The sequence below is a fragment of the Delphinus delphis genome, chromosome 7 (assembly GCF_949987515.2).
Source record: "Delphinus delphis chromosome 7, mDelDel1.2, whole genome shotgun sequence".
Classification (NCBI taxonomy): Eukaryota; Metazoa; Chordata; class Mammalia; order Artiodactyla; family Delphinidae; genus Delphinus; species Delphinus delphis.
Window position 1 is genome coordinate 62,442,735 of NC_082689.1, and position 25,988 is coordinate 62,468,722.

General features: G+C 37.5%; 1 protein-coding gene across 1 annotated transcript in view; it reads left to right on the forward strand.

Moving 5' to 3' along the window:
- The window catches only part of CFAP210 (cilia and flagella associated protein 210), a 36,553-nt gene that overhangs the window by 4,609 nt on the left and 5,956 nt on the right, over positions 1–25,988 (forward strand). The window contains exons 2-8 of the mRNA XM_060015672.1: positions 333–559; positions 5,138–5,311; positions 5,409–5,602; positions 16,672–16,828; positions 21,801–21,940; positions 24,522–24,714; positions 25,478–25,642. Coding sequence (XP_059871655.1) covers positions 333–559; positions 5,138–5,311; positions 5,409–5,602; positions 16,672–16,828; positions 21,801–21,940; positions 24,522–24,714; positions 25,478–25,642 — 1,250 coding nt within the window. The remainder of the gene's footprint in view (positions 1–332; positions 560–5,137; positions 5,312–5,408; positions 5,603–16,671; positions 16,829–21,800; positions 21,941–24,521; positions 24,715–25,477; positions 25,643–25,988) is intronic.

Consider the following 25,988-nt stretch of genomic DNA (forward strand, 5'->3'; position numbering starts at 1 on the left):
GCTTGATTAACTTAGAAAATGCTTTTATAACAACCTGTTGGGGTAGGTATTATTGATCTCAACTTTAAAGATGTTGATACTGAGACTCCAAGAAGTTAAATGACTTGCCCAAGTTACACAGTAAGGAATTGACTAAGTAAGGACTCAAATCTATGTCTTCTGATTTCAAGGTCTTGTATACTTTCCACTTATTCCCAGCTGTTCTTAAGATAACAAGAATAAAATTATTCTTTGAAACAACTTCCACATATCATGCCAATATAGAAATGTGTGAGAAAAAATATCAAACTCTTCTCAAAAGTTTTTAATACTTATTTTAAAAAATTTATTAGAAGTAAAGAACTGTGAAGAAGATCAAGTCCTCTATCCACCTCTTCTGCCTAGCAAAGTAGATCTCCGGCAGGTCACCATAATTCCACACAATGAGTGGGAAAGGATTCGAGATAGCCTTGACAGTTTGACAAGAGAAGCAGCACGCCTTCGTGCAGAAAGAAAGGCAAAGAAAGAAATGCATTTCCGATCCCAAGAAGTGGTAAAACATTGGACTAATACATATGCAGTAAGTATTAACCACCCAGGAGTACGTGTGCACTGAAGACTTACTCTTGTTTCTTAGTGCTCTTTTATAAGTATTTTTAACATAGAAAATATCATTAAAATGCATTGAAACACATTTTCAACAGCTTTATTTAGGTATAAGTGACATACAATAACCTGGACATATTTAAAGTGTACATATTTAAGATTTGACATATTTATATAGCCCTGAAACCATTATTATAATTAAGATAATGAATATATTCATCACCATAAAAAAGTTTCCTCATACCCCATTTTATTCCCTCTCACTCCTCCCCATGCCCCCTCCGGTATCTCCAGACAACCACTGATCTGCTGTCTATTATAAATTTCACTCAGCACAATTATTTTGAAATTCTTTCATGTTTTTGTATCAATTATTCATTCATTTTTATTGCTGAGTGGTATTCCATTATATGGATATATCACAATTTGTTTATCTGCTCAGTTGTTGATAGTTTGACATCAAGCAAATATTGACGTTTGAGCTGTTTCCAATTTTTGGCTATTATAAATAAAGCTGCTTATGAACATTTGTGTATAAGTCTATGTATGGACATATGCTTTCATTTCTTTGGGGTAAATATCTTGGTATAGAATCATATGATAGCTGTACATTTAATTTTGTAACATTTAACTTCCAAGCTCTTTCCCAAAGTAGTCGTAATTTTACATTCCCTCCAGCGGTGTATGATAGTTCTAATTCATATTAGAACACATAGTTCTAATATGTGTTTCCTCCACATATTTGCTGAATTGCTATGTTCAGTCTTTTTAACTATAGACTTTCTAATAGGTGTGAAGTATCTCATTATAATTTTAATTTCTCTAATTACAGTGATGTTGAACATCTTTTCATGAACTCATTTTCTATCTGTATATCTTCTTTGGTGAAATGTCTGTTCAGATCTTTTGCTGGGTTTGTCTTCTTATTGAGTTTAGAGAATTTTAAAATATATTCTGAATACAAGTCCTTTATTAGATATTTGATTTGAAAATATTTTCTCCCAGTTCATGGCTTGGCTTTATATTCCATTACAGTGTCTTTCTAAGAGCAGAGTTTTTAATTTTAATGAAGTCCAGTTTATCGATTTTTCTTGTATGGATCATCCTTTTAGTGACTTACCTAAGAAATTTTTGCCTAACTCAAGATCACAAAGATTTTCTTCTGTGTTTAAGTTTAAAGTTTTAGGTCTTTTATATATATATATACACATATATATATATATATATATATATATATACATATATATATATGTATATATATATATATAAAATATATATATCGTCTATATTTAGAAGTGAGGTATGGATTGATGTTTTTTTTTTGCATATGAATATCCAATTGTTTCAGCACAGTTTGTTGAAAAGACTGTTCTTTCCCCCACTGAATTGCCTTTGCACATTTGTTGAAAATCTGGTTGTCCATATATGTGCAGGGGGAATTTCTGGACTCTGCTGTTCCATTGATCTATTCATCTATCTCTATTTCAATAACACACTGATCTGAGAATTGTAGCTTTAATAATAAGTCTTGAAATCAGATAGTATTAGTCCTCCCACTTTGTTCTTTTTCAAAGTTGTTCTGGCTATTCTGGGTCCTTTGCGCTTCTACATGAATTTTGGAATCAGCTTGTCAATTTCTACGAAAAAGCCAGCTGGGATTTTGTTTGGGATTGTGTTGAATTTCTAGATCAGTTTGGAGAGAATTTACATTTTGACAGTATTGAGTCTTCTGACCCATGAACACAGTGTTTTTCTTCCATTTGTATAGGTCTTATTTAATTTATGTCAGCAATATTTTATAGTTTTTAGGGTATAGGTCTTATTCATATTTATCCCTAAGTAATTACTATTTTTATGTATTATAAATGATTTTTTAACATTTCAATTTGTTATTCATTGTTAGCTATAGAAATACAGTTAACTTTTTCTACGTTGATCTTGTATCTTGCAACACTGTTAACCTCACTTATTAGTTCTAGTAGCTTTTTTATAGATTCCATCAGATTTTCTCCATAGACAATCATGATGTCAGAAAGTAAAGACAGGGACTTCTCTGGCGGTTCAGTGGTTGAGACTCCGTGCTTCCACTGCAGGGGGCACGGGTTCCATCCCTGGTCAGGGAACTAAGATCTCTCATGCTGCAGAGCACAGCCAAAAAAAAAGTTAAAGACAGTTTTACAAATTTTACTTCCTTCTTTCCAATCTGGGTGCCTTTTAGTTCTTTCTTTTTTTTCTTTTTCTTTTTGACTTATTGTACAGGAATGGATGTTAGATTTTTAAAGTGCTTTTCTTTTGCTTATATCTATTGAGGTAATCATGAAGTTTTAATTTTTCATTTTGTTATATGGTGTATTTCATTCATTATTTTCAAATATTGAACCAAGCTTGCATTCCTGGGATAAACGTCTGCTGGTCATGACGTATTATCTTTTTGATGGATTCAGTTTGTTAAAATGTTAATTTTTGCGTCCATGTTCATGGGGGATATTGGTCTGTAGTTTTCTTGAAATGTCTTTGTCTGGTTTGGGTATCAGGGTAATGCTGGTTATTGTTGTGATGGAGGATTGCACAAAAACACAGGATTTGAAACTGAGGAACCAAGGAGCTTCTTGAGGAATCAAGGCAGCTTCTTTTCAGCTGCCTTTGATTTGTCTCTCTTCCTGTCTTTTTCTAGAACTACATATGTCTTTGCTGTGCCCTTCTTTGTGCTTCTGTAAGATTCTCTACCTAAGAGGTACAATAACCTGCAGTTTAGTTCCATGTACATGAGTGGGAAACTACTTCAAAGTGGGGAGGTGTCCTCTAACTCCTTTTACTGTCTCACCTGGAGGAAAATGCTGAGAAAAGGTGTTCTCATCTCCCACTACACTTTCCTATATCATTTGAGGAACTATAAGGCAGGATTTTCTCCTATTTTCTAGTAGAATTTTTAAAATTATGTGGAAGCATAATATCTGTTCAAAGAGTTCTCACCTTTTATTTTTTTCAACATTGCATATTTCCTTACTTTGTTGCAATGTACATTATTTGTCTTTGGGAGGGGACACAGAAAGCTTGTGTTACCTTGCTTTAGGAACAGTGTTCATAATTTATTAATTCTTTTTCTTCTAGAAGAGGGAAGAGTTATATCATGACTGATATATAAGTAATATATACAATATAATATATGACATTCTGAAAAAGGCAAAACCTATAGGGAAAGAAAACAGATCAGTAGTTGCCAGGGGGTGCAGGTAGTTGACTCTAACAGGGCATGAGGGAGTTTTTTGGGAGGATGGAACTGTTCTATAAGTGACTTTATGCATTTGTAAAACTGTACACTGAAAGCATATGTAATTTATACTCTAAAAAACTTGATTTTAGAAAAGCCCGTGGTCTGTAAATAGATGGGGAGTGGAATATACCCCCTGTTTTTTTTTTTCTTCCAGAAGTACCACAGTATACCTAATACTTTACACCTCCATGGGTGTTAAAGAAGGAAAAGAAATGTAGTAAACGTAGTGGAAATATAATAATAAAAACTGTACTATAGGCACAGAGATTGGCAAAATGATACATCATCAGAGAGAGCCTAGAAGCAGTCCTGTGTTATATATGGGAATTTGACATATGCTAGAAATGTCATTGCAAATCAGAAGGGAAAAGATGGAAATTCAATAACAGATACTGAGATAATCGGCATATGGACAAGATGAAATTTTATCCCTATGGTACAGAATATACAAAAATGAATTTCAGCTGGATTTTAGACCTAAATGTGAAAAGTGAAACAGTAAAACTTTTAAAATAAATCATAGGATATCTTCAAGAATTCAGGGTAAGTAAGATTTTCTTAAGACGTAGGAAGTGTGACCCATAAAGGAGAAAAAGACTTCTTCTGACATGGGACATTGGCTACCTCCTCAGGCGTGTAGAAGAACATGTAAAATATGCCACTGTTGATTTTTTAAAGGAACACAAGTAGTAATATATATATATATATATATTTGTTACTTAAATATAGAAAGGAACTATGGAAGTAAATGCAAGAAACTAATAGTGGTTATCTTAGAGACTGCAGATGGAAGTTAGGATTGGAGGGAGAGTTCCACTACATACTTTTGTTATATATATATATATATATATATATATATATATATATATAAAATATGTGTGTGTGTGTGTGTGTGTGTGTGTATATATATATATATATATATATATATATATATTTTGGGTTTTTTGGCTACACCATGCGGCATGTGGGATCCTAGTTCCCTGACCAGGGATCGAACCCGTGCCTCCTGCATTGGAAGCATGGAGTCTTAACCACTGGACCGCCAGGGAAGTCCCCATATACTTTTTTAATATTATGAATTTTGAACCATGTAAATGTGTTAACTACCTAAAAAATTCAATTAAGTATTAGCTCATAAGTGTAACCTCATATTTGTTAGTGATATATGCAAATACAATAAAGACTCATAAGGAAAGCTCAAATTATCATATTATATGTTTAATTTTGTAAAGTTAAGTTGAAAAAAGAAAACAGACTACTGCTTTTGTCATTTTGTAGGGGATGAAAGAACAGAAACTTGAAGCCAAAAAGAAACGTGATAAAGAAATAGAGGCAGAAAGACAAATTCTTGATATGGAAGAAGCAATACACCAACAAGGAGAAAGGAAAAAGGCCATTGAATATGCAAAGCAATATCAATTTTACCAGACAGAAAGAGTGAAAAACTTTCATGTACTACTTGGGTTTTCTTGTATTTATATATATATATTTAACATATCTATATATAATTAGACTTTATTTTCTTAAAATATTGCAATTTTTTTTGTAGTCAGGACTTCTTCTTAGTAGAGTTTTGAAAGAACGTGATGCACAGATTGACTTCCAAAAGAGTAAAATAAAATCAGATAAAAAATGGGAGGAACAAGTGAAACTCAACGCTGAAAAAGCTTTTAAAGAAGAACAAGAAAAAGCAGAAAAACAACGCAGAGATAGAGTGGCTCTTAGCAAAGATCATTTAAAACAGTATGTATACATAAATTACCTTTTTTGTACTTTCCTCTTTTTCTCATAATGGATATAGCTTTTTTTTTTCCTGATTATAAAAGTAATATATGCTAATATACCTAGTAAGTAGAAAAAATAAAAAGAAAGAGGTTAAAATCACTATTACCACCTTACCCAGAGATAATATATTGGTTACCATTGTTAAAATAATGTTGCATAACAAACAACCACACAATCTAGTGGCATTCAGCAGTAAACATTTATTTCTCATGTATCTGTGGGTTGTTTGGGCCTGGCTGGGTAGCTTGTCTTCAAACTGTAGGACTGGCTGTGTTTCCTTGTTACTGTGAGAAAGGCTCTGATCCTGCTCCATGGGGGCCTCATTCTGAGGTCCAGAATGAAGGGACAGCAAGCACCTGGGGAAAACTTTTCTCATGATATTGACAGATGCAAGAGATTGAGCCCAAGCTTGCAAGCACATGGCAAAACTCAAAGTCGAAGGGCAAGGAAATACAGTTGGCCCACCGTGAGTCTAAAGCAAGTCACGTAACCATGCTGACATCAGTGGGACAGAGGAGTGGACTCCCATGGAAGTGGGAGTGAGAGAGTCATTTTGAACAATAACCTAATCCAACACAATAATTTGTTATTGTTTTGGTATGTAGCCATACAGACTTCTTTTTGGTGTTAGTGGTGGAGAGGGTCACATTCATTGAGGTATAATTTACATTTAAGAAACTTCACCTTTTAAAAAGCATATGGCTACAGCTGATTCACTTTGTTGCAACAGAAACTAACACAATATTGTAAAGCAATTATACTCCAATAAAGATATTAAAAAATAAAAATAAAAAGCATATTGGTGCATAACCACCCCCAAATCAAGATACAGAACACTTGATCGCCCCAGAAAGTTCTCTTGTACCCCTTTGCATGAAATTCTATCCCCTGCCCTCAGCCTGTGGCAGTCACTGATCCACTGATACAGACTTTTTTTTCTGAGCATGTGTACTCACATTTTATAAAATAAAATTGGATCCACAGTATTATTTTTTCAAATATTTTTTTCACTTACCAGTATGTAATGAATTCTTGCCATGTTGGTAAATAGAAATCAAACCTGATCTTTTTTTTAAAGTAGCTAGTAGTGTATATATGGGGGGGTGTACTTGTGTGTTATTTTACTTTTCTGAGTAATTGACACATGCAAATAGGAAAAGGCACAGAGGGAATTTACTGAAAAGTCTCTTCCTTGTCCATCAGCTACCATGTTTCTCCACTGTGAGACCAGTTTCTTCATACTGTAGTTTAAATGTATATACATTATATAAATGTATCCAAAAATTAAATTATACTCTGGTGGACAGTTTTACCATTTTTAAAGAAAAAATATTTTCATAATTAAACATTACATCATCAATTCGTGATCATTATAGAATTAAAAATATAATTAAACAAAATAAAATATAAATGAAAAATCACCAGAAACGCTGCGATCCAGATTAGGCACTGTTAACATTTGAGTGTACGTTCATCTCCTCTTCAAAATTTTTAAAAAATGTTACAAATAATAAATGAATATATGCTTATTGTTTAAAATTCAAGCAATACAGCAAAATTTGGAGTAAAATTTAGAAGCTCTTATTTCCACTCTATTCAATGTTTGTCTCTTTAAGTCCCATTTAACTCTTCAAAAATAGCTATTATTAAAAGTTTTTCTGGTTTTATTGGCCACGTTGGGTCTTTGTAGCACATGGGCTTTCTCTAGTTGTGGCACGTGGGGGCTACTCTTCGCTGCGGTGCGCGGGCTTCTCATTGCAATGGCTTCTCTTGTTGCAGAGCACGGGCCCTAGGCGCGCGGACTTCAGTAGCTGTGGCTTGCGGGCTCTAGAGCGCAGGCTCAGTAGTTGTGGCGCACGGGCTTAGTTGGTCCGCGGCATGTGGGATCTTCCCGGACTAGGGCTCGAACCCATGTCCCCTGCATTGGCAGGCGGATTCTTAACCACTGCGCCACCAGGGAAGTCCCTAAAAGTTTTATAGCTATCACTTCAGGATGTTTTATTGCAGTTACTGATACTTCTTATATTCAGGACATATTTAAGTGTGTATATATTTTTTAACGTGGATGTTATATATTGTTCTGTGACTTTATTTTTTCATTCAACAGTATACCTTGAACATTTTTTATGCCAGAAAATATGGATCTGTCACATCTTTTAAAATAATCATATTGTATACTAAACATGTACCATGATTTATTTAACTACATTATTACTGAGGGAAATTTGGATTCCACTCCCCCGCCCCATTTCTAACAATGCTGCAGTGAACATCCTTGAGCATATGTCTTTTGTGCAAAGATGTATTTATGTAGGATAGATTTCTTGAAATGGACTTGGATTTACATTTGGAGAGATACTGCCAAATTGCCCTTTGAGAAGGTTTTAAGTATGCGTTCATTAATGATGTCTGATACACTTTTCTTTATATTGTAACCAATTCTGGATAGTAATTTTTTTGTGATTTAATGTGCAAAAACTGGTATCTTTTAATTTACATTTCTCTTAGTTTCTAGTAAGGCAGTGCATTTTCTCATGTGTAAATGTTCATTTGTTTTGGGTTTTGTTATCATGAATTGGTTACTCCTTTGTTCTTCTGTGTAAGTTGTTTCATACTGAAATGTATGTTTATCATTGATTAATTAAAACGTGATTAATAAGTGTTTTTTACATATGACATATCGCATATTTGTGTCACCTTTTCTGAATGGTTTTCAGTATTTAGAAAATATTTATTTTTATGTGCTCAAATCTGTCTTTTTTCATTACTATGAAAAAAAGGTTTTGGTTTTTGTATTTATATTTATTTGTCAAAATAACAAATGTCTAAGTGAGATAGACATGAATTCTCAGGATACATGTGTTGCCAAATTATGTATTCTTCATTTCTTTTAACCCTTAGTAAAAAGAGAAGGGAAATGTTGGATTTATTGTAAGTTTTTTCTTTGGTGGTGTAGCGACCCAAGGGTTAGTGCAAGTTAGGGATAGAGCTGTTGGCAGAGGGAGGCAAATATTTGACCAGTGATTCACCCTTGAGAAATCTCTCTTCTTATATTGGCTGTTGCAGCTCAGGTGTAATTACAGGTAGCAGCCTGATAGTCAGCAAGCTACCTGACCAGTGCTAAAACCTACAGGACATCCTCCCACTTACAGCCTTTGTGGGCTGTGTTTGGGCCCCAGGATCCCCTTTCATGTGGTCTTTGGCAATAGGGTGGAGGTTCAGGCAGGTTTAGGATTCGTTTTAGTTCTTTCTTTGGATTATCTTCAGTGTAGTCTAGGAGATTTTCCATTAGGCTCTGAGGTCAGCATAAATTCCTTTACTTACTCTTCACAGTGGGCTCTGTCTTTGCGAATGGTGGCCAAGTGTTACTTATTCTCATTGCATTCTCAACTGCCCTATTTTTCCCTAAAATTTCTTGAAAATTCAGGTATGTGGGTAAGACCTTGCTTTAGTTTCTAGTAGTGGTATAGAATTTTCCCCATACCATTGGTTGCACTGTGGGGAATTAGGAGGGGAATGATATGTGACATGTGAGCTTGGTTTGCCAGTTTGGTTCCAGAAGTCCTACATCTTAAATTTATTAAGAAACATTCATAGAAAGTAGAGTAGTGGTTGTTAGCAGCTGGAAGAGGGCACAATGGTGAGTAATACAGGGTCTCTTTTTGGGATGATGAAAAGATTCTCAAATTTAGTGGTGATGGTTGAAAATATCTATAAATGTTCTAAAAACAACTGAATTGTACACTTTAAGGGGTGCATTTTATGGTGTGAAAATTATATCTCAATAAAGCTGCCATTAAAATCTAAAAAAAAAACAGAAAAAAGAAACATTCCAGGACTTCCCTGATGGTCCAACGGTTAAGACTCTGAGCTTCCACTGTAGGGGGCACGGGTTTGACCCCTGGTCGGGGAACTAAGATCCTGAATGCCGCGTGCTGTGGCCAAAAAGTAAAAAAACAAACCAAACAAACAAGAAATTCAATTACAAAATTATCACCATGTTGTATTCTGTTGAATGTTGATGCATGTGTCAGTTATATACAACTCAGAATGCATGTTACTTTAAAATATTGTTAGGAATGGTGATGAGCCAATAAAAAGCCTCTTTAAGACAAAAGTAAAATTGGAATCATAACACTGGTATTAACCTGAGTGGAAACAGAGGACTATATGGTAGAAAATGGAGGAGAAGAAGAGGATTTTTTCCCCCTTTTCTTGAATAATAAGAGTTTATTCCAGAGCAAAATTTCAAGAGAGGCTATTTATTTATTCATTCAATTGTCATTCATTGTTACATTTATTGAACAATGTTTGCCATCCACTATTCTAGTCACTGAGAATACAAAGATGAATACAATAGTCCTTTTTCCTTAAGAAGTTTACAATCTGGGGAGGAGGGTATAGGTATGGAACAAATAATTAGACTATGATAGTAAATATTTTGGGAAATATATATACAGAGTGTATGGAAGAATATAAAATGGACAACTGATTCAGTCTAGAGAAGGCTTTTCAGAAGAGATCAGCTCCTGTACTTAATTCTGAAGAATGAGTAGGAATAAGCCATGCAAAGAGTAAGGGATGTAAAAGTATTTTAAGCAGAGGAAATAAAATGGGTGAAGGTCCACAGGTGAGACAGAATATGGTGGATTTGAATAACTACAAGATGGCTGTAATATAGAGGACTAAGAGGGCAATGTTAAAGATGAGATCGGAGAGACAGGCAAGGGCCAGATCATGATGTGCCTTGTGCAAATTTGGGATGACTCTCCTCTTTGAGCAGAGACCAAATTTTAATTCTTTTAATCCCTAAGAAATGGGAATTGCAGGTTCCAAGAGGCAAGACTTTTGCATGCTCTACTAATTGTATTACCAAGTGCTACCCAGGTGTCATCTGGTGGTGATTTAAAATATATCCACACAGATTTGATATTCCTCCCTTCAGAGGACAGAGCCTAATTCCTTTCCCTCTTGAGTGTGGGCCATACATAGTAACTCATTTCCAAAGAATAAAATGAGGTAGAAGTAATGGTGTGTGACATCCTGAGATTAGGATATAAAAGGCATTGTGGCTTTCTCCTTGGCATCTCTCTTGGATTGCTCATTCTGGGGAAGCTAAGTGCCATGTTATAAGATACTCAAGAAGCTCTGTGGAGAGGTCCATGTGTCAAGGAGCTGAGGCCTCCTGCCAATGGATATGTGAAAATTGGTTTTCCAGACTCTGTCAAGCCTTCAGATGATTACAGCTCCAACATTGTGACTGTAATCTCTTGAGGACAACCCAGCTAGGCCACTCTCAGCTTCCTGAATCTCAGAAATGGTATGAGATAATAAATGTTTATTGTTTTAAGCCACTAAATTTAGGGGTAATTAGTTATTCAGCAATAGATGACTAAAACACCCTGTACAGCTGCAGGCCCTGTACCTGAAAGTGAGATTTTTCACACGCTTCTTAAACAATCTCTAGGCTGCAGGCCTGGAGCAGTATAAGAGTCTGCCTGTGACTCACAGTGGGCATGATGAGGATAGGGCAAATAAGGGACTCTAGTGACACCAAAATCCCCCCAAAGACGGATTTTGACCAATAGCCTTAAACATAATTATTGAAAAGACACTTAAGAGTATAGACAAGGAATAATTCTATTTCCTTCTGTTGATAGGTAAGCCTTTCTCTAGGAAGAGGCCCATAGACCTTGCTTAAGAACAACTCAGTTACTGTTACTCTCATCAGCTTCCCAAGAAAAGGAAAAATCATCATAGGACAGCTTGCATCACTTTCTCCTGGATAAAGGAAGAGGGCTTAAGTGATCTTATTTGTTCCTACTGATTAAAAGCCATCCTAAATCTTGTAACTTCCAAATTTGTCACTCTAGTCCAGACTCTCCCTTAAGTCCTAGTTTCACATATCTCACCACCTTTAAGACATCTCCATTTGGACATCTCTTACGTACCTCAGATTTAAAATGTCTAACACAGAATTATTGATTCTCCACACCCACAGTGGACTTCCTAGTGGCATCCTTACCAGTCAGTTGTTCAAACCAGAAACCTAGGAATCCATCTTTATTTTCCTTTATTTCCCAAATCAAATTTATCAGCAATTCATGTTGATTTTTTTCTCCAAAACAAATCTTGAATTTATTGCTGTCATCTTAGTCCAAGCCACCCTCATATCCCATGGATTATTGCCTCAACCTCTTAACTGGCCTCCTATTCTCTCTTCCTAATCCCTTCTCCTTTCATCATCCAGAGAGATTTTATTAAAATGAAAATTGATTTTATTATTCTCCTACCTAAAACATTTCAGTGACTTTCCATTCATTTAAGATAAAATGGAAACTCGACTATCTCTGGCAAGGCCTTGTGTCAAAGGGCCTCATCTACTTCCCAAACTCCTTTCCCACCACTCTTTCTCCTTGGTCATTATACCTCCATTACCCTGATCTTCCAGGCCTCAGGCTCCTGTCAGATCATTGCTTGCCACATGGCCTTTTCACATGCTTTTTCTCCTGTTGGGAATTTTACCTTCCCGTTCTTCATCTGTGGGCTTCTCATCAGCTCAAAGAGGTCTTCTTTGTCTTAGGGAACAGCTCTGTCCAAACAGCTTTCTCTGTTATGTAAAATAAATAACTCAATTGTTATTCTTTTTCTTGTCCTGTTATTTTCTTTTATATATATATATATTTAAAATTTATTTATTTTCTTTATTTTTTTGGCTGCATCAGGTCTTAGTTGTGGCTCACGGGATGTTTTGTTGTGGCGCATGGGCTCTTCGTTGCAGCACGGGGGTTTCTCCCTATTTGAGGCGTGCAGGTTTTCTCTCTAGCTGTGGTGCACGGGTTCCAGAGCAGGTGGGCTTTGTAGTTTGCGCCATGCGGGCTCTCTTGTTGAGGCGCGTGAGCTCAGTAGTTGTGGCACGTGGGCTTAGTTGCCCCATGGCATGTGGGACCTTAGTTCACCTACCAGGGATCGAACCCGCATCCCCTGTATTGGAAGGCGGATGATTCTTTACCACTGGACCATCAGGGAAGTCCCTTGTTCTGTTATTTTCTTTACAAGAATTACCTGGATTTGTAATTACATTATTTTTCTATTTACTTGCTTTTGTTTGCTTGTTTTTGCCTGTCTTCCCACTGGAATGTAAGCTTCTTGAGGTCAGGAACCACGTTTGTCTGTTTCATGGTTGTAGTAGAAATTCAATAAATAGTTGTTAAATAAATGAATGAGAGGTCTCAAGATTACAGAAGAGTTAAGTGTGATTCTTAAGTCTCTAGAATAGGCAACAGAAAAGAAGTTGGTACTGTTCACCACGATAAGGACAAGAGACCAAAAGGGTCAGTTTAGAAGAGGAGGAGGATGAATTTGCTTTTAGACATAGTGAATGTATCTAGGAATAAAATAGTCAGGTGGTGATGCCTCTTGGGTTGTCTCTTCAAGAATCAAGCATGTCTGGGCTTCCCTGGTGGCGCAGTGGTTGAGAGTCCGCCTGCCGATGCAGGGGACACGGGTTCGTGCCCTGATCTGGGAAGATCCCACACGCCGCGGAGCGGCTGGGCTCGTGAGCCATGGCCGCTGAGCCTGCGCGTCCGGAGCCTGTGCTCCGCAACGGGAGAGGCCACGACACTGAGAGGCCCGCGTACCGCAAAAAAAAAAAAAAAAAAAGAATCAAGCATGTCTATTGTAATAGACACCTCATTTTTTTTTTAATAAAATTATTTATTTATTTATATTTTTGGCTGCGTTGGGTCTTCGTTGCTGCTCACGGGCTTTCTCTAGTTGCGGTGAGCAGGGGCTACTCTTTGTTGCGGTGCACGGGCTTCTCATTACAGTGGCTTCTCTTGCTGCGGAGTACGGGCTCCAGGTGTGCAGGCTCAGTAGTTGTGGCTCACAGGCTCTAGAGCGCAGGCTCAGTAGTTGTGGTGCACGGGCTTAGTTGCTCCGTGGCATGTGGGATCTTCCCAGACCAGGGCTCGAACTCCTGTCCCCTGCGTTGGCAGGCAGATTCGCAATCACTTTGCCACCAGGGAAGCCCCAGAGACCTCATTTTTTTAGGGGGGGGCCCTCTCACTGTTGTGGCCTCTCCCGTTGCAGAGCACAGGCTCTGGACGCGCAGGCTCAGCGGCCATGGCTCACGGGCCCAGCCGCTTCACGGCATGTGGGATCTTCCCGGACCAGAGCACGAACCCATGTCCCCTACACCGGCAGGCAGACTCTCAACCACTGCGCCACCAGGGAGGCCCCAGAGACCTGATTTTTGATGTTGGGCTGCTGACTTCTTGTTAGGCCCCACCCTCCCTTCCCCTTTGGCCTTATAAGAAGGCCCCTGGGCTTGCCTCTTCCTTGGTTGCCAGTAGGAAATTTAAATCTCCTGTGCACAGGAGCTTTTCCCCAGTTTCACCCCTCAGTCACAATAAAGACCCAAACTCACTTCCTCTGCTTTGCCCAAGTCAATCCAGACCTACTTATGCCTACACAGCTCTGTTGGGTGTCCCTTGTGTGATAATACTTTCTCTCAAATTCTCTTGGTGTGTGGAGGGTCATCTGAGCCACATTTTGGGTAGGAGTCCCTTCCACTTTTATAGGAGTTCTATGTAACATCTGTATAAAGTCAAGTCAGATCTGGGCTAGATCAACACAGATTTGGGAGCTTCAGAATGTAAATCAGGGGTAGCAAAGAGGTTTCATAACAAATTCTGCTCGGGTGGTTTGGCAGAGGCTGCCAGTTCATTGGGCTGAGCAGGACCAAGATTTTTGCATTGATTTTTGTTTTGCATTGATTATTGGTGTCTGCTATGGTCATGGGTGTTGGAAGTAAAGATATAAATGTTGGGCTTCCCTGGTGGCGCAGTGGTTGGGAGTCCGCCTGCCAATGCAGGGGACGCGGCTTTGTGCCCCGGTCCGGGAGGATCCCACATGCCGCGGAGAGGCTGGACCCATGAGCCATGGCCGCTGAGCCTGCGCGTCCGGAGCCTGTGCTCCGCAATGGGAGAGGCCACAATAGTGAGAGGCCCGTGTACCGCCAGAAAAAAAAAAAGATATAAATGTTATGTATTTCTTCCCTGAACTAGAGGATCTCGGATTTCCTTCAAAATGTTGACTTTGCATTAAGCTAAACCTATGGCAGATAGTTGAGTAGTCTACCCAAACTAAGGTAAAAGTCTTTATTGACAGTCTTTAATAGTTATATAAATCCTTGTCAATATTATCTCTTCACTGACACTAGAGACATTTTTTCTTATTCACTCTCAGAATAGGTAAATTTTTTTTTGGCTGAAACAATGAATTGTCCAATACGTGTATAGGTATAATGTTAGTGATTTCCAGATTTGCTAAGGAATGTTAAAATTGCAAATGTTTTATATCTTGTTTTCTCTTAAAGTAGCAATTTTAAAACTTCAAAAGCTTTCTCAAAATTAGATACATCTCTTTTTATAATGTCCTTTAAGTCTTGATGATTGACATGAATTTGCTTCTAAGAGATTGGTATACTATTAAATAGTTCTAACAAACTAAACAAATAAATAAAAATTTGAAAACCTAGTATTTTTAGGGAAATCATAAAGTTGATTTAGCTGTGGCCAACAGTGACTTTTTTCTTAGCTCCTCCTAAAGAGAGTGACTGTGACTCTAAGTGGCTGCTTACTCACCTGTTCTGAATTGGCTTTATAATACCAAAGTGAACTTACTGGCTCACTTAACTGTGAAGTCCTCTGTGGCACAGGGAAGGGAATTTTCCCCCTCCCTGAAACCAAGAAAAAAATGTTATGATTGGGTGCATATGAAAGAAAGGCTTACTCCTCAGTCTTTTTGTCTATTTAAGTGGGTTGTTTACCCACTCTGTACCCAGGAAGAAAAAGAACTGGAGACAACTGATAGAGAGCACCAGTGGAGCAGCCTGCACACGTGTTGATTGGCTGACCGGGATGCGTGGGCACATAGACAAAGATACCGGGGGGGGGGGGGGGGGGCTTGAGCTGTTTTGCCAGTATGCTGAGGATTGACTGCCAGATGTGGTCGCGGAGAGTCTGCAATAAGCTACTGATGGTGGATGCTCCTGGTTGTGATGGTGGTGGGGTGGGGGGGGTGTGGGTTGTAGAGGTAGAGCTGGAGCTAAATGCAGATCAGAGCTCTGCAGTGAGGACACTGCTCAGGGATTTCTGAAGAACTCACGCATAAGCCCTGTGAGACAACCAGCATTTAATGGCTAACCACTCAGAAGGCATCAGTAGTTAGTCAATGTTGGCTAGAGAAAGGATAACAACCAAAGTGGCCAGCTGGGTAAGGAAGTTGTTGCCCTTCTTCCATCAAACCCCAACTCCTGAGAGGCCAGATCCATAGCTTAGATAGCATCTTCTAGTGCTGAAATTGAAAAGCAGTAGGGATTAGGGACTTTTCTGTAAAATAATGTCACCATTTCAGCATAGTGTCTGTCATTCAGTTAACTGGTTCTTTCTAAAGGAAAGGAACATTTGAATCTACTGTAGGACTTAATTTTGGTGAGGAATGAAACAAATTTTGAAGAAAGGAAGATATTGGCCATCCTGGGTTAACCAAGATTGGATTTGTTTTTGTATTTTTAAAAAATTTTTTCTACAATTTATTTGTTTGAATCAGATTCCAACTAAGGTTCATACATTGCAATTGGTTCCTATGTCCTTTCTTTTAAAAAAATTATTTATTTATTTATTTATTTATTTATTTTGGCTGTGCCAGGTCTTAGTTGTGGCATGCGGGATCTTTAGTTGCGGCATGCGGACCTCTTAGCTGCGGCACGCATGTGGGCTCTAGTTCCCAGAACCCAGGCCTCCTGCACTGGGAGCACAGAATCTTACCCATTGGACCACCAGGGAAGTCCCTGGATTTGGTTTTAATCACTGCTCTTTACCTATCTGTTCTTGTCCCAAAAGAAATCCACAAGTTCTCCTTTATAGTTTCAAATCATCCCAGGTAAGACTCTAATTCATTTCTTTAAAATATATTCTATTTTTCTGCATTGCTCTCAGTTATAATTATGTTTTTTTCTTCAGAATAAAGGAACATGAAGAGGAAGAAGAGAGAAGGAGAAAAGAGGAAGAAAAGGATGCTGAGGAAATAAAGCGACAGAATTCATTATATGAAATAGAAATGAAAAAAGAAAGAGGAAAGAAAAAAGAAGAGATCAATGAAAACAAGAGACTATTTTTTGTAAGTTGAAAATACTTCAAAAATGTATCTCTTCAAAAAATGTACAGAGTCCAATGCCAAATTTTAATATGTTTTTTATAAATAATAGTGGTATAGAAAAGAAGTTTGCTATTAAGTTGGGTTTTTAAGTGTACTTTGGGGGGAGCTATATTTGCTGTTATTTCATTTGGATGTGCTCTCATTCATGAACAAGAATTAAGAGAATGAGACTTTTTAAAAATGAATTTTGTTATCCTAAATATGAGAGTTGTAATGAGCAATGAATGGGGTGATACGTGTTTGGTATCTCCTGCACTATTAATATATGCTGAATAAATGGTAATAATTATTTTATGGTAGTTGCAATTTATTTTGTAATTTTTTATATTCATTTCTTTAAAGTTATTTTTTATTCTTAAGTAACATATACACAGATTTAAAACATCAAACATCACCAAAATGCTTAAAAGAAGAGTAGCAGTCATTGCTTCACTCCTTCTGCTTCTTGGAAAATTATATTCTAAATAATCTATGTATTTTAGGGACTTCCCTGGTGGCGCAGTGGTTAAGAATCCGCCTGCCAATGCAGGGGACATGGGTTCGAGCCCTGGTCTGGGAAGATCCCACATGCCGCGGAGCAACTAAGCCCGTGTGCCACAACTGCTGAGCCTGTGCTCTAGAGTCCACGAGCCACACCTACTGAGTCCGTGTGCCACAACTACTGAAGCCGTGCACCTAGAGCCCATGCTCCCAAACAAGAGAAGCCACTGCAATGAGAAGCCCACGCACCACAATGAAGAATAGCCCCCGCTCACTGCAACTAGAGAAGGCCTGCGCACAGCAACGAAGACCCAGCACAACCAAAAATAAATAAATAAATAAGGAAATAAATTTAAAAATAAATAAATAATCTATATATTTAAAAAAATATATTCAGTTTTAAAGATATGTATCTTGATTTATCAATTTTAAACATTTTCTGTCTCTCTGCCCTGGTAGTTGAGGATTTAGCTCTTTCCCAATACTGTCCCCTTCCCATCCACCTCTTCCCCCCAAATCATCATGGCATAATTTTAGTTTAATCATTATTATGATTTTATAAATATTGTTCTCTGAAGAGCTAAGAAATATACTATGATTATAATTTTTTGCTTCCATAAATGTTTTTCTGTGGTTAAAATAATTCTCATTGTTTGCATTTGCTTTAAAGCTCTATACCTCAATTTTTTCCATATGTTCAGTACGTTCTGCCAAATGGTTAATGATATTAGTTTTCAAATGTTCACCTAAGTAATGTTAAATTATTTATGGTTTTCTTGGAGCTCCCCCATACAGAGTCCTCCGTCCTTCTCTTCCTTCTAGACTGTTTGCTCTCTAGGCCTGCTGCTCAGCTGTCATTCTGGAGCTTCCCTGTGCCACTTTCCTGGGTCTCAGCTCCTATTTCCTGAATCTTATGCCTTCCTCTTTCTTGATTTATTCCTTCATCTTTCTGAAATACATCTTTTTTTTTTAATATTTATTTATTTGGTTGCACCAGGTCTTAGTTGAGGCAGGTGGGCTCCTCAGTTGCGGCTCCAGGGCTCCTTAGCTGCAGCACGTGGGCTCCTTTGTTGTGGCAGGTGGGCTCCTTAGTTGTGGCAGGCAAACTGTTAGTTGTGGCATGCATGTGGGATCTAGTTTCCTGACCAGGGATCAAACCTGGGCCCCCTGCATTGAGAGCATGGAGTCTTATCCCCTGCATGACCAGGGAAGTCCCCTGAAATACATCTTTGAGTAGCTTCTGAAGAAAGGGTATAGAGGAGGTAAAAATTTTGAATTCTTATCTGGAAAGGTTATCATCTAAAGTAACAGTTGCTTTGGGCTTCCCTGGTGGCACAGTGGTTAAGAATCCGCCTGCCAATGCAGGGGACACGGGTTTGAGCCCTGGTCTGGGAAGATCCCACATGCCGTGGAGCAACTAAGCCTGTGTCCTGCAACTACTGAGCCTGCGCTCTAGAGCCCATGAGCCACAACTACTGAACCCAAGAGCCACAACTACTGAGCCTTTGTGCCACAAATACTGAAGCCCACACACCTAGAGCCTGTGCTCTGCAACAAGAGAAGCCACCGCAATGAGAAGCCCATGCACCACAACAAAGAGTAGCCCCTGCTCGCTGCAACTAGAGGAAAGCCTGTGTGCAGCAACAAACACCCAATGCAGCCAAAAATAACTAACTAAATAAATTTATAAAAAAAAATAAAGTAATGCTTTCTTTATAGTTTGGGTGTAGAATTCTGGGTTCAGAATTCAGAGTTTTGTATTTATGTTTTCATAATATTCTAGCTTTCAGTATTGCTATGGAAAAGTATTATGCCATTTATGGTATTCATTCTATGTATGTGATCTGGTGTGTTTTGTTTTTACTTCCCTTGTCTCTCTTTCTCTGAAAGCTCTGAGGGTCTTTATCTCTGCAACTGTAAGATTTAACAGGGACGTACCTCGTTTAGGTCTTTTTCATTTTGCTGAGCACTCAGTTGATGCCTCAACCCATAAATGCATCAGGTTTTCTTATTTTATTTCTTGTATAATTTTGTCCCTTTCTATTTTGTTTCTACCATTCTAGAACCCCTCTGATTTATATTGGACTTTCTGAAGTGATGCTCTAATTAAAAAAATATTTTCTCATATTATTAGTTAGGGTAAGACTCAAAAGTTTATAACAGAAAACCCAAAATAAAGAATGTAAAAAATTACAAAATAAATTGCAACAGTACCTTTATCTGAAGTGCAGAGGTGGTCATGCCAAGGCTGATATGGTACCTCCAGAATCAAGGGGGAATGAGACAGCTTCTCTTTTTTTGCTTTGCTATTCTTGGAACATAGGTGGCTTCTGTCCTCAGGATTGCCTCATGGCCTTGAATAGCTGCTGGAGCTCCTGGCCACATTCCAGGCAGCAAGAAGGAGAAAGGATGAAGGACAAAAAAGGATTTCCTAACTATCTGTCTTCCTTTTAAGGAACTTTTTCAGAACTCCCACTTAACAATTTCCATTAAATCTCATTGGTTGTAATTTAGTGACACCTAGCTGAAAAGAAAGCTTGGAAATATAGTCTTCTAGATGAGCATATTGCCACTCTGAACAAAATCTGGGTCCTGCTACTAATGCAGAAGAGAAGAAAGACTCTTGGGTAGGCAATTAATTGTTCCTGCCATTTTTGGTTTTTGTTTGACTTTGAGAGTTATTCTCAACTTTGTCTTCTAAATCTTCTATTGAATTTTTAATTTTAACTATCAAAATTTTAATTTCTAAGAGTTTTACTTGTAATATTATTATTCCTTTTGCATAAAATCTTATTCGTTGTTCATGGATATAATATTTTTATCTTTCCAAGTCACTTTGGAATAGGACAGACCTTGTTTTGTATGCTAACACTGCTACTTACTAGCCAGGTGACCTTGAACTGAGGCTTTCAATTTTTAAAAATCAGGATTAACTTTGTGTTAACTCTGGGCTTTTCTTTTTTTTTTTTTTTTTTTTGCGGTATGTGGACCTCTCACTGTTGTAGCCTCTCCCGTTGCAGAGCACAGGCTCCGGACGCGCAGGCTCAGCGGCCATGGCTCACGGGCCCAGCCGCTCTGCGGCATGTGGGATCTTTCCGGACCGGGGCACGAACCCGTGTCCCCTGCATCAGCAGGCAGACTCTCAACCACTGCGCCACCAGGGAAGCCCATGGGCTTTTCTTATTATAAAAAATCTTATGAACATTTACAATAAACTTAGAAAAAAGCAGTAAAATAAAGTTTTTCAGAAATAATTCAAAACAATCACTTTTAAGAGTTTGATATTTTCATTACCTTTTCATGTCAACTAATATATCTCATAACCAGATTACAGCTTTGAAAAGTAATATCCCATAAAATAAAAAGTACTTAAGAGTAGTAGGTACGTAGTAGACCCTGAGTTATAAATATAGTGGAATATTAAATATTATACCTAACAACTTTTACCTTGAATTGATTTCTACTTATAGTAACAGAAAGCACTGATACATCTATGTATCCAGGCTGTTGTGTTCAAAGACACCTATTTTTATGATGGCTAATGCAGGTCAGGTTGTAGAGTTGTAGAACCCCTCTGATTTATATTGGACTTCTGAAATGATGCTCTAATTTAAAAAATATGCTGATATGAACAGATTTTTATTCTTTGTTAAAAAACTGACCTATTAAACATTTTTTAATTAGAATATACATCTGTATAATTTTTTGTATATGCACAAAAAGAAAGTCTGGACAAGAAAGTAGTTTCACAGTAATTGAGTCTGGTGGGTGGAATTAGGAATAGGCAGATGGTGGATGTGGTAGGAAGGATGCTTTACACTGTGTGTTTTTAAAATATTGTAAATTTGTGTAGCATATGACTATATTAACTATTCAAACATTAAATGAATGTATACATATTTACTGTATTTTATCTGATTATAGAATTATTTTAAATTCATATTTGTAAAGAAATGAGATATTTGAAAAGAAATACAGAAAATTAAGATGTGAAAGTCACCTATAATCTCATACCCTAGAGATAACTACTGTTAACATTTGATACATTTCTTCCAGTTATACATTCATTATAAACTTGTATTTATATATATTTGCAAAACTGAAATACTCCATGGTAATGTTTTATATTCTGCTTTTTTCTCCTACTTACTGATTATGTTATTTGTATCTTCCCATGTCTTTGAGAGTGTAATTTATTTAACCATTTCTCCATTATTGACTACTTAGAGGTTGTTTCCAATTTTCACTGTTATAAATAACTTTGAGGTGAAGTGCGTGGTAGGTACATAAAACGTAATGTCCAGCTCTGATTATCTCCTTGGGATATTTCTCCAAGAGAGAAATAATTGTATTAGAAGCTGTGACCATTTGACATTTAATATCGTATTAGATATCTATATGTTGAAAGATACTTTTCTTTGTGATAGAATAATACACAGTTTTTTCCTCCAAGGAACATCTGAATGATAAAAATACCATCAAAGCTGTAGAACAGCAGCAGCAAGAGGAGGAAGATGAAAAGATTAGAAAATTTATCAAAGCGAAAAAGCGTCTTACACAAATGGGGAAAGCAAAAGAAGCTGAAACACACAGGTCAGCTTCTAAAATAATTTTTGTGATTAATAAAGTACTGTCTGAAATTATTTTATTTTAAATCAGAAGTTGTGATATGAGAGTAGTCTTTAGGAAAAAGGTCTCATTATTTATGTCAGGGCGTTTAGTGACATGGTGATTTCAGCTTGGAGCACGTGAGTTGGGGTTCCCTTGGAATATTGATGACATCTGTGTGGTAGGTGGTTGGAAATACTGAAAATCTCTACTTTAGGAGAGGGGTATGAGCTGGAGATGGCTTCGTGAGCCATTGATGTACAAGTGGGAATTGGAACTGTGGATACAGGTGAGCTCACCTGGGGGAGTAGGTAAGAAGTGAAGGTGACATAGTCCCTAGGGAAATCCATAGTTAAATGTCAAATAGAGAATGAAGGTAATATGAAGACCAAGGAATAGTTCCCAGAGAATGGAGGAAAAGCAGAGAAACAGCAAGGGAGGGGGGATGGAGACTCAGTAAGAAGAGAGCAGTCATCAGTGTTAGATCACTAGAGGGATTAAATGAGATTTTAAAAATGAAGCACCCATCAGATTTAGAGGTCATTGCTTACCTTAGTGAGCAGTTTGGGGTGAGGTGAGGTAAGAGACTTACAGTACATCCTGTTTCTGTCTAGACCATGCTTTTCACTTGTGCAAAACCCTCTGATGGCTTTACATCACACTTAGAGTGTTGACTATGGCCCATAAGGCTCTACATCCATCCTAATTCCCAGCCGACCCCAGCCTCCTCTCTCAAACCTCATCTCTTACTGTTCTCTCTTTCTTTCCCTCTTTGTCACTCACACTGGACTTCTCCTGTACCCTCTTTGGGGAATGCTCACCTCCTTTAACTCTTTCAGATCATTACTCAAATATTGCCTTCTCATTCAGGCCATCCCTATGTTATTTAAAATTACAAGCCCAGGGCTTCCCTGGTGGCGCAGTGGTTGAGAGTCTGCCTGCCGATGCAGGGGACCCGGGTTCGTGTCCCGGTCCGGGAAGATCCCACATGCCGTGGAGCGGCTGGGCCTGTGAGCCATGGCTGCTGAGCCTGCGTGTCTGGAGCCTGTGCTCCGCAACGGGAGAAGCCACAACAGTGAGAGGCCCGCGTACTGCAAAACAAACAAACAAACAAAACTAATACAGTAAAATTACAAGCCCACACCCCACATTGCTTATCACTTTAACTGCTTTTTCTTTGTTGAATGATACAGCACTATTTTAATTATTTATTTTGTTTGCTGTCTCTCTACCCCAACTATTGTGAAAGCTCCATGAAAGTAGAGATTTTTAATGTTTTTGTTTACTGTTATGTCCCAGTACCTGGAATAGTCCCTGGCACATAGTAGGTAATCGAAGTGTTTAAAATATTGTTTTTGAAAGCCTAGATGAAATGTCACCTTTTCCATGAAGCCTTCCTTTTTTCTCATTTGCCCACATCATTTTCTAGCTTTCTCATGGCATTTATCACTTTTGCCTGCATAGCTATTTACATAATTGTCTTTTCTCCACTTTAGATTGTCATTCCCCTGGGGCATGTGCTGTGTCCTTTCTCATTGTTTCTCCCATGTCGCTTTGCAAATTCACTCAATAATCAGTGAATACGTCACAACTAAATTTAAAAGTATATTTTGCCCAATTTCCTTAATGAAAATGCCCCCATTCCTTTAACAAATATGTAGTTATTGTTTTGTTTTGTTTTTTAATTCTATTTTTATTTATTTATTTATTTTTGGCTGTGTTGGGTCTTCGTTTCTGTGCGTGGGCTTTCTCTAGTTGTGGAGAGCAGGGGCCACTCTTCATCGCGGTGCACGGGCCTCTCACTGTCATGGCCTCTCTTGTTGCGGAGCACAAGCTCCAGACGCGCAGGCTCAGTAGTTGTGGCTCATGGGCGTAGTTGCTCCGCGGCATGTGGGATCTTCCCAGACCAGGGCTCGAACCCGTGTCTCCTGCATTGGCAGGCAGATTCTCAACCACTGCGCCACCAGGGAAGCCCCTGTAGTGATTGTTGATGATGTGCCAGGCACCATGCTTGGCCCTGAACTAGAGAGAGGACTTACCCTGTCTCTGACCTTGGAAATCTCACAGTGTAAAAGGAGAGTTATTTATCTTCATATAAACAGATGAAGTCAATAAAGTACTATGAATAAACTGCAGACAGGGCATAGTAAGGATGAATTTATTCAGGATTTTGATAGCTGTTTTTGAGGTTAAATTTAAAGAAAGTCCTTTGACTTATTTTTATAATCTATGTGTTCAATATTAGAGCAAGTAGGATAGTCTAATAAAGTATTTAAAAATATTTTTCATGTGGAGAATTTTACACTTTATTTCCTATACACACACATACACAAGATCATACTATATGCATTATTCCCTTTGGATTTTTAGAATAGACTTTATTCTAAAAATAAAGTATAAAATAAAGTATTAAAAATAATTTCCACTTAATATATGAAAGGAGCGATGGGGCTCCCTTTCAGTCTTGTAAAAGACTATAAAATATCTGACTCTCTAAATAAAGTATATTGGTTCCATAAAAAATCCATTCATGAAGACTTGACAAGTGATGGTTATTTTGTTATAGGCTAATGGAGGAACGGAGAGAAAGAATAAATAACTTCCTGAGTAAACTAATGAAAGAGAAATTTGACAATCAAGATTTGATTATTGCTAGAGATATTGCAGAAGCTGAGGCTGAATGGAAAAAAAGAGAAAGAGAAAAGTATGAAAAAAACAAAGCAGAATTAAAAGCAATTGCAGAACATAGAGCTCTTGTGGTAAGCAATTCAATGATGACAAATAAAAATCAAAAAACAAATTTGAGCTCTTTACACTGTAGTTTCTCCTTACTCCCTCCTAATATACTCCCTCTGCCTCCCTGACAAAAACTAGCAGATTTGAAAAACAATGTATAAATTATCTTCCTGTAGTCTTGAAATCAGACCATGTTTAATTTCTGACAGAAAATGACATGGTAGACAATTACAAATAAGATCTTTATAGATGCAAAGTAATAATAATCTCTTCTGTTTCAGAAGAGATTTGTTTGCATCTGAAGTGCAAAAAGTTATTCATTTAATATACCTTTCGTTTGAATGTTTTTAAGATAAATCAAGTAAAAATTACCCCATTGTGTTTCTGTATATCTTAATCCTTCAGAATGTATCTCCTACGTGACTGACTGTCATAAGATATAAATTGGATACTTTATAAACATTGTAGCAATTAATTTTTTACCTTACAAATATTTCCCTACCCTGAGATGGTCTTTTCTGTTCCTGAGATGGTCTTTTCTGTTCCTGTATTTTTTTAAAACCAGTATCATTCTACTTACGTTTTTATTGTTTCTTGATATTAAGGAAATAGAACAAAATCAAAGTAAACTGGCCACGTGGGAATCAGTCCATGTGTGTCCAATTTTCTGCCCTTGCATTGCTCCTGGCTGACTTTCTGCTTAGAGCTTTCTAACTTTGTGCCTTATTGAAGGCTGTTGGTTGCTAAAAATGGTTTTAATTTTTTCCTTTGCCTTTTATCATCTAGATAAAAAATAAAGAGGAAGAAGAAAGACAAAGAAAAATAGAGGCTAAAGAACAATTGCTAGCTGTCCTGAAAGCAGACCAGATTTTCTGGGAGCATGAAAAGGAGAAAAAACGGAAAGCTGATAAAGAACGTCGAGAAGTTCAAGATGCCCATATTCAGCAAATGGTAATTATTCCTAAATGTTTATACTTCTTTTAGCAATAAATATGTAATATAGAGTTCTTGATAGTTTTCTGTTTCCTAAAGCAGTTTCCTTTATCAAGTAAGATCAGATGGTCATTATGGTTATGACACAATAAAATGTATTAAAAATGTGAAGAGTTAGTTTTTGTTTTTATGGGTATTGAAGTTCTCACACTAGGTTTATGTCTTTTGCACAACTATTTATCCTTCTTTAGTTTCTATTGTGTTTTGATAAATATTTAAGAAAATACAAATGCAAATGGCAGGCCATGATGCTTCCTTTACTTTTTCCCCCTCTTTAAAACCACTACCCAGAGAATATGTTGAT